Source organism: Belonocnema kinseyi, chromosome 6, assembly GCF_010883055.1.
Source record: "Belonocnema kinseyi isolate 2016_QV_RU_SX_M_011 chromosome 6, B_treatae_v1, whole genome shotgun sequence".
NCBI classification, from domain to species: Eukaryota; Metazoa; Arthropoda; class Insecta; order Hymenoptera; family Cynipidae; genus Belonocnema; species Belonocnema kinseyi.
The window spans coordinates 105,746,645-105,756,332 of record NC_046662.1 but is presented as its reverse complement, the minus strand read 5'-3'; the positions used below and the strand labels follow the sequence as shown (position 1 = coordinate 105,756,332).

Below are 9,688 nucleotides of genomic sequence, written 5' to 3'. Positions count from 1 at the left end.
TTGACTGCAAACCAGTCGGTCAATTATGGGGTAAAAACAGTCTGGGTAAAAACATGGGGTAAACAGTCTGGGCAGACTGCTCTCAACATATAAAGAAGGCTTATCTTTAAAAAGAAATTTTTCCCTCTCTTTTCAATTTTACTGTAATTTTGACACTTTACAAATACAATAAAATAAGTTAGTAAAAAAAGAGAAATAAAATATACAATATTTAGTATTACATGAATAGGTAATCAATACATTAATCAAAAAAAAACTTTCAAAAAAATAATAATCATTTTATTCCTGAAGAATTAGACACAGAAAGAATATTTGATTACATTTATTTTGTCGCTATATTATTTGAAATGTTTTAGCAAATATGGAACCAGCAAACGCAAGAAACAATCCTAGCGCTTCCTGTAGCCCGAAGCAAACAATTGACGAAATATATCAGGAATACAATTTTTCCGTTCCCTTCTATAAAGTAACTACCCCATTTAAAGGTACACCGCAGCAACTTTTCGAAGCGGAATGCAAAGTAAACAAAGATTCTATTTTTATGTAAACATTGGAGAACCAAAATGTACTATTTTAGCGAGAAACAAAAAAATAATGAAAATGAAAATAAAATAAAATTATTAGGTGGAAACATTCATGCGAAAGATGTTTTGAAAGGGGACACATAGCATAAAATTGTTATGGACCCAAACGAAACCGTAGATATATGGAGCAAAATAAAAATTAATTTAAAAACAACATTCAAAATTCTGTTAGACTCTATATATATTCACAAGAATGAAAACTCAAGCGAAAAATGATAAAAACCGCGTTTTAGTCATATACGTAAGATATTCTATTTTTAAAAAATTTAATCTCTAGACTTCTAATTAGACTCAATGTCAACGTAAGAAAATTTAATTTTTAAATATATATTTAATCCTGAAATTTCTAATCAGAATCAACATATATGTGCGTGCAAACGACAAAACAAAATGAAAAATAAAAAATATGTTCTTGTAATATTTGTAACACATTTTATTTAAATTATTTATTTAATATGTAAAGACCTGCGAGACAAAAAAATTAAAGTGAAAAGAAACTATGAAACTAATTATTGAAAATAGACCAAATCTTTTCCTTTTTCTTTCTAAAAATTAAATGTTATCGGTTTGAGTATAGAATGGACGCTATAGCAAAACCGAATTACATCGATTAAGTAAATATTGAAATGGAAAAGTTCTTCATGTAGAACTCGCAACGTTCATAAGTTGAATGGCAATTGTTCTAAAGCATCAAAACAGATAGTGTTCCACTTTTGTATCGGGTATGTAACGAAATTTGAATCACAGTGCGTCAATATAGATATACTCGCTATGCTTCGCTCCGTTCGACTCTGCTAGTACGAATGACGACGAACAGCGAGGATCCAACGAATCTGTAACGTTTAAATTTGAGAGCAAGCGAGATTTGATATTAAAATAATTATTCTTTAATTTTTCCCAACACATTGTCCGGCGCCTCAACTCAGCGCAGTGCTCATGCGAAGCTCCTAAGTTACAGATTCGTTGGATCCTCGCTGCTCGTCGTCATTCGAACCAGCAGAGTCGAACGGAGCGAAACACAGCGAGTATACCTAAATCGACGCACTGTGACTCAAATTTCGTTACGTACCCGATACAATAGTGGAACAGTATCTGTTTCGATGCTATAGAACAGCTGACATTCAACTAATGAACGTTGCGAGTTCTACGTGAAGAACTGCTCCATTTCAATACTTACTTAATCGATGTAATTCGGTATTGCTATAGCGTCGGTTCTATACTCAAACCGATAAAATTACAAATTAAATAAAGAGATCCAGTTCGACTTTTTTACCTACTGAGTTCTAATTTATGCGAAGCGTATTAGTTCAAGGTATTATTGAACTAATATAGTTACATATTTTTTTCGGCGTAGGTGACTTTGACGAGTTAAACGACGTTTCGCGCATGAATAGTATGTACTTTGTGACAATTTCATTAAATTTTAGTTACGACAATTTTGTCAGGTTTGGGTAAATTCATAAAAGAATTAGCATATAATTTGTTAATTTTACCAAATATTTTTCGAATTAATTATATTTAGTTAAATTTAATCAAATTTTACTAAGGGGCCGTCCATACTCGTATTCCACGTGCACAATAGTGCATACCGGAAAAACAACAACTTTTTTGCGCGAAGTTCTTTTAGCAATGAATACTTCCTTTTGGCAATCAAAAATACTCCCCTAAAATTTAATAAAAAATGAATCTAGAATTAATAATTAACAATTAGTAATCAATAATTAATAATTAATTAATTATTAATCATTTTATTAAAATTAATTAATTGATAGAAATAATTTTTTGTTATGCAGGTACAAATCCATTTGCTTACAACTCTTTTTTCTGCTAATTTATACAAGAAAAATTAATTTTATTGTCAAATAAACAACAATATACCACCTATGAATATTGTCTTGTAATTCAAAGTCCATACTAATCACTTTAATTTTAAATGTTTTAACGGAATTATCGCTATACAGGTATAAATCAGTTTGCTTTAGGCTATTTTTATTCATACTTTAAATTTAAACAAAAATTTTTGCTGTTAAACTTTGAAAAAGTGTTTCATTTTTTGGGATTTTTAGCTATATCTACAATGCGGAGATAGAATACTTTTTTAATGAATCTTTAGAGGAGTGTTTTTAACTCCCAAAAGAAGGTTTTTATTGTTACTAGAACTTCGCACAAACAATTTTTTTTTCGACACGCCCTATTGAAAATTATCTGACCACTTTTTGACTCTGCCCCCTTCTGAACTGATAATCCGGGTTTTCTTCAAAAATAAGCTTAATAATACATTGTAGGAAGTCGAAGTAAAAAGTAGTGAAATTTTTCTTAGTGTTTGATGCTTTTCTGGAATCAATCCGGAAATCCAGGAGAATACTAGTCCACATGGCGAAGAAATTTTTGTGGATTCAGACAAATATTCTTTCAATCAATATTTTCGGATAAATTTAATTTTTCATTAACGTTAGAAAAATTAAGTGTCACAAATATGTGATTTGGGCGAAGAGAATCTGCTGAATATAAACCAAATGAATTTTAATTTCCTGCCCCTTACTTCATTTTTATTTTTTTCGTTTGTAGCGCGTTTTTTAATGCCTAACATAATATAATAGTTTATAGGTGCTTCTAATAATAGGGCAGTCGAGTGGGGACATATGTGAGTTTACACGTGACTCCGGTTCAAAAAGAATTCAGTCAAGTAATTATAGTCATTGTTGTGGGAATCGAGAAATTTCAGGAGTCAACAAACATAAATCAAGTATATTATTATTGATGTAGGTATTTTGACGAGGGAAATTAATTAATAGTTTAAGATTTTAATTTTGTCTGTTTACTTGTTCATAATCAATATTATTAAAATATTGATTAATTTTTAAGATTGTAAAAAAACGCTCTCTAGCTCCGCTGGGATATGAGCCCAAGTCCTTAAGATTGCCGGTCTGATGAATTTTAATAATATTGATTATGACCAAGTGGACAAACAAAATTAACATCTTAAACTATTAATCAATTAAGTGTTTTTGGAAGATTGATTTCCGGGGGCCACGAGGGTGTAGACCCACCAGGGGGTAACATCGTAAATTGTGCGGCTGTCTCTCTTTTGGTATGAGTACATAACTACCTTATAGTATTCGTAGTAAAAGGGCATATTGATTTGGGTGCAGGAGTTTAACTGGTAGGACCCCTCCCATTTGGAGTGGTTGATGCCACGGGGTGACAATGACGTGTTTAGAGAACACAAAAGAGGTGGTGTATTTGTTCCCGTGAAACGTGCTAACCCAGCGTGGAGGCGCGTGCCAGAGAAATTTGTCATAAAAACAGATAGTCCATTAATACGTACGTATAAAGGAATACTGATGATCCATACGAAGGTTGCTATATAACTTCGATTACAAAAGTTCAGGCTATTTCGGTAGTTTTTTCTTGTGACAACTCATAGTCACACTTAAGAAAAGTTATAGACTTTTATGTGAAGAAATATATCACCAAAGAAAAATAATAAGATTAAGTACAACGCATTACCTAGAAATTTTAATTATTTTTCACATAAAGAAATAAACAGTTTTTTAATGTCATACACTGAGAGACTTTTTGTTATAATCAATGATAAAAATTAATAAGAATTCAAGTATAATATCGTTTTAAAACAGGGAAAATAGGGTTTGCGTAACAAAAATTAATATAGCGGTTTTCAGTTGCCAAAACTAATATTTTTCTTTGAAGAAATAGAAAGGCTTTTCCATTAACATTAGGCGTAAACTATTAGACCAATTTTATTTTTTTAGACGAAAGCTTATGAAATTTTTAACAAATTTGTCGAGATATATTAAAAAAAATTTGTTTAATTTTTTTTAGCATTTTCAGCGATTTCTAGCGAATGAAAAAAGAAACTTTCAACGTCGATAAAGTCAAGATCACGTGATTAAGTTCGTGCATGGAACTTATGTGTAGAATGATTTTTACTTTGTGGTCCTGACTACGTCCACACGAATTGAAATATCGTGTTCAGGATTTAGGAAGTTATACAGAAAGCACTAAGGAACGTTTGTATATATGAAAATGTTTATAATTACGAAGAAATTTTTCTAGTAAAATACTATAGGAATAGGAAATAAACTATTATCGTCGACAAAGTAGATGCCTCGATTAAAAAAAAGAGGATTAACTTAGAATGTGATACTCGATAAATCCGTCGAAGTCCCATCTTGAGAAATGTGCATCTTCAGAAAAAATGTTCAAATTCAGAAAATAAGACGCTGAGTCCCCCTGGTTGGTTTACTGTCAACAATAGTTATCAGCTGATCAATTCAACGTCAAACATTAGACGTCAAGAATGACGGAAGTTGGTTGGAGAACTCCGAAGAGTAAATTTTAGCACATTGCTGGTGCTGCTATGTTTTCAATTTGATATTTGTCTTTTATTTTTAGGACCAAAAAATGAAAATCATTCTACACAAAAATTTCATGAATGAACTTAGTCACTTGACCTCGTCTTTATCGACGTTCAAAGTTTCTTTTTTTCCCCGCTATAAATCGATAAAAATGCTCAAAAAATAATGATAAGTTACGTGTGTGCAGATACTAATTTGTTGATTTGCAACGAATGTGTAAATTTTATTGCTTGAATTAATTTTTTTCAAGGTTAAAACGATTTAGTCTAAAATTGGTGTCAGTGCTTAATATGAGCGAATCCAAAAATCTGAAATGCGTCAAACCAAAAATAATAGGCGAAGTGCTATAACTCGAATGGTAATATCCTATTTCGTCAATTTATAAATAAATTATCTTTGAAATTACCACGAAGATGCCATTTCGTGGAAATTTATTCAATTTAATGCAAAAGTACATGGAATTAGTGGGGAAACTTGTCTTGAATTATGTACAGCATCATTATCATTTTCAAATTTACTTTAAACAATAAAGGAATACTTTTACGGTTAAAGTACCATCGTTTGAGAATTAGGTTTGAAAACAGATCCTTTAACGGTTAAAGTGAGAGTTGTTTAACCAAGAATCGTTTCAACGCTAAGCGACTCTACTTAAACGCGTAGAAGGTGCAGTTTAACGGTTAAAATGGGACATAAGCTTACTGAAAAATAATTTAGGTGCATGCGTGTGTGCATGCGTGGAATAGCATCACCGCGTTTTTAAAATGCAATCGTTTAACCATTAAAGTGCATACTTTTAGCGTTAATCTAATAACGCATTCGTTTATCTTGCACTGGAGTACTCCAAGAGCACTCCGATCGCTCCCTCTTACTTCTTCTTACTTCTTCCTTCTCTCTCCGATCTGCTTTAGTTCAAATCGGATTGCACCAGTGCAGGATAATTAAATACGCTATAAGAATCGTTCCACGGTAAAAGTGACTGTCTTCTAAAGATGAAAAGGCGTGAATCTATGATTTCGTCGACATCATTTCAGCGTTAAACTAGATCGTTTAAGAGTGAAACGAATCTGCTTTCAAGTAGTCTACTTTCACCATTGAAGAACCGACTTTATCGTTTAGAGGGAATTTCAAACCGAGTAGCTTTCTGGTGCGATTCTTTGATTTCAGACAATTTGCGAGATCCTTGGATCAATAAAATATTGAAAAATCGAACCTTTTGTTGAGCTAATCATTATTTTCCTGATAATTATGAATTTTGCGAATGATAGGAATCAGCGGGTAGCAAGCGGCAGCATTTGAACTGTTAGAATCGTTTGATGATTTATTTTTTTACTCATAATCCTAAAATAATAGAAGAATTCTAGAGACCAAACGATCTTCCAAAGGGCCAGGTCTTGATGATGGTGTCCCCAAATTTTGCGAAATACGTTGTGAAATGGAGCAAAAAGCAGAGAGAAGCAGAGAGAGTCTGTCTTTTTGTAACTGTATTTGTAATCAACGTCCAGGCTAGCTGTTACCTTCACTCTATACACGATATCGGGACGCGCTTCGTTATCGACCATGGGTCAAGACTACAATTCTCAAAGGGGAAAACCTCTTCTGGGACATAGACTTTTTGATAAGACTATCGTCAATCGATATTACTTCAAAAATAATGAGACACGTGTCCCGGATTTATTGGTCCCTTGTAAGAACTATGAGCGTTTGTAAATCACATTAGCCAAGGGTGCACAACCTGTACCGGTTCGCGCGCATGGACTCCCATCAAGCTCCGCTTGTCCAGTGGAAAAGAATCTGGCTGATCACCACGCTGTCGTGGGTTCGAATCTTTTTCTCAACTTTTTTTCGTATTGTAAGCATGTCAAATAATCATTTTGAATGCTTCCCCGGCAAATAAATTATTTTGTTGAAAAATATCGCTGGGAAATAAATATTATGCAGACACTTTTCGAATAGTTTATTTGTATAATCGTATTTTTTTACATTTTTTCGGGTGATAATCGTCATAGATTATCACGTAGCTAGGTGACGCACTGTTCACTAAAGCGACGGAAGAAATGAGAATCAGCCAAAAATTAGGCAGTTTTCAATTGGGAAATAAAAACTAAAAATGTGTATACAATTTCCTACAAAATATTGAAATGTACTCTTTTGCAGATAATATCTGCAAACGTACAAATTTGATAGATAAACCAATTTATGATTGTATGTAAATTTGTAAATTTACCCAGTTTGAAATTATAACTGGATTATAAATTTATCAAGTTACACAGAAATAAATTTCAAAATGATCAATCTAGAATTCGCAAAATTTTGAAAGTAGACCCTCTGCAAATTTATTTATAAATTCCAAGATTATCAACTTGCAACCCGAAACCGTGTGTAGAGTGAAGGTAACAGCTAGCCTGTACGTTTATTACAAATACAGTTACAAAAAGACAGACAGGGCATGTCAGTTCTCTCTGCTTTTTGCTCCATTTTGTAACGCATTTTGCAAAATTTGGGGACACCATCATCAAGACCTGGCCCTTTGGAAGATCTTTTGGTCTCTAGAATTTTTCTATTATGTCAGGATTGTGAGCAAAAAAATAAATAAACAAACGATTCTGAAAGTTTGAATGATGCCGTCTGCTACCCGCTGATTTCTATCATTGGCAAAATTCATATTTATCAGGAAAATAATCATTTCCTCAATAAAAGGTTCGATTTTTCAACATTTTATTGATCCGAGGATCTCGCAAAACCCAGGATATTCGACAAGTTTTCTTTCTTTCGTTCGTAAATCCCTCGGAAAAAATATACATGGAATCAGTGCCGTACCTATAAAAAAATGCAAAGTCGGATTGAACCAACACCCTTAAACAAAATAATTAGCAAATGCATAATATTTTCATTTGTCAGTAAAAGAAATATATTATCTTATTCAACTTAAGATATGTTATAAATACCTCTCGATATGATAATTGGTTATAAAACCATTAATTTCTATTTTTTTAAACAAATTAAATACACTAATTCATTTTTTCGCCTTGTTTAACAAATTTTGTTGGCCACGCTAGCCATTTACAACTCATGTTATGCTTTTTCAGAAATTCCATTGTACAATTTCGTATTTTTATGATGGACTTTATCAAGAACGACGTAAAATGTTTTTTAGTGATTTTTCTATATTTCTCATATAGTCATAGATGTTCTACTTTATCATTTCATTTTCGTTCTATTTTAACCGAATCACAAAATAGTCTCAATTCGTGGTGCCACTCTAGTGGTATATTATAAAGTACAATTTATGTACTTTTTTAGTGTCATCAAGTATTTTAATATACGTAAATCATGCAAATATCTGAGTTCATTTTTCAAAATGACTTGCACATGTGTTTGAATTTTTTCTTCAATTAGCCGGGAGCGAGTGCCAATCTGAAAAACTGCACGCGACCCTAGCGAAATCGTGGTAAAATTTCAGCCATAACTACGTCTCACGACCATAAGATATGTGGCATATGTATATGTTTTTTCATTTTTTGTGGAATTAGTTTAAAAGTTTATTAATAATTTAAATTTTTAGAAATATATCAATAACTAATTATTAGTTGATTCTGTTAAGTATTACCTATTCTAGAAATAGTTAAAAGGTTATTTGTAAATAAAATTTTCAAAAGGGAAATTTCAAATTGAAAACAAAAGTAAAAATAATTTGAATATTCCAATGAAAATAATTTTTTGATGATTGTAATATTGCGAACTGATTGATAAATACTATTAGCAATATGGCCGCTGACATATGAACACGCGCGATGTCGTTTTCTGTTCATTATCGATAAATTCTCTGTTCTGGTGTAACTGTTAGCGTTCTATCGGTTATATTGATGTGTATGCACTGTCTGGTTTTTATTAGAGATGACAACTTTTCCATGGGTGATTGTAGTCTCTGAGATAATGACTTTTTTCTCTTGATTTGATACCGTTCTTGATTATCCTTTGGCTCTAATTAATCTGGTGCGTTGGATTTTGTTAAGTTCTAGTTACTTATACAGTGGAACCTAGTTTCATTAAACATTATCGCTAAGAGAGTTGAGACTACATGACATTATTGGTCGCACAGAACTGTGTTTCTGTATATAAAATCAACTGTGATAATGGCTGTAAAGAAGGTTCGCAATGAAAACCTGCTTGATGCTAACAAATTCTGTACTTACGCGAAGTGCAAGCAGCAGATTAATCTTGATGATGGATTCGGAAAATGCAAGGGCTGCCCTTCCGGATATTACAATGTGTGTGCAACAAAGAATAGCTGCTGCGCTGATGGCATTTTTCAACATTGCTGCGGTTCCATATCAAACTCTCCGACTGACGATGATATAGGAAATGAGATAACTATTGACACTAATATACGGAGAAAGTTTAAGTTATAAAATTTGACATTATAATATTTATTTTTACAATAGGAGATTAGCAATCCAGGAGAGTCACTATTGAGAGAATTACAATTGTCAATATTAAACTGTGAAGTTACTATGTTTATTGGAATATAAAATAAATGATTAAATAATTGCACTCATACCAAAAGAAACTTCCTATAATCCCTAGGACAGATTGTGAAGTTTACAAAACATAATAGTAAAGACAGTCTATCTACGTTCATTATACGCATTTCTAATTATTCCCATGGAAAATAGGAAAAACTGCCATGGTGAAAAGAGCAAAATAAAAATAAATTCGCATTCACTG

General features: G+C 32.2%; 1 protein-coding gene across 1 annotated transcript in view; it reads right to left on the bottom strand.

The window, feature by feature from the left end:
- LOC117175534 overlaps positions 1-9,331 on the bottom strand; it is a 301,601-nt gene extending 292,270 nt beyond the window's left edge. Inside the window, exon 1 of the mRNA XM_033365241.1 lies at positions 9,157-9,331. Within this exon, the coding sequence (XP_033221132.1) occupies positions 9,157-9,279 (123 nt within the window). The 5' untranslated portion in view covers positions 9,280-9,331. The remainder of the gene's footprint in view (positions 1-9,156) is intronic.
- Between the last annotated feature and the right edge of the window lie 357 nt (positions 9,332-9,688).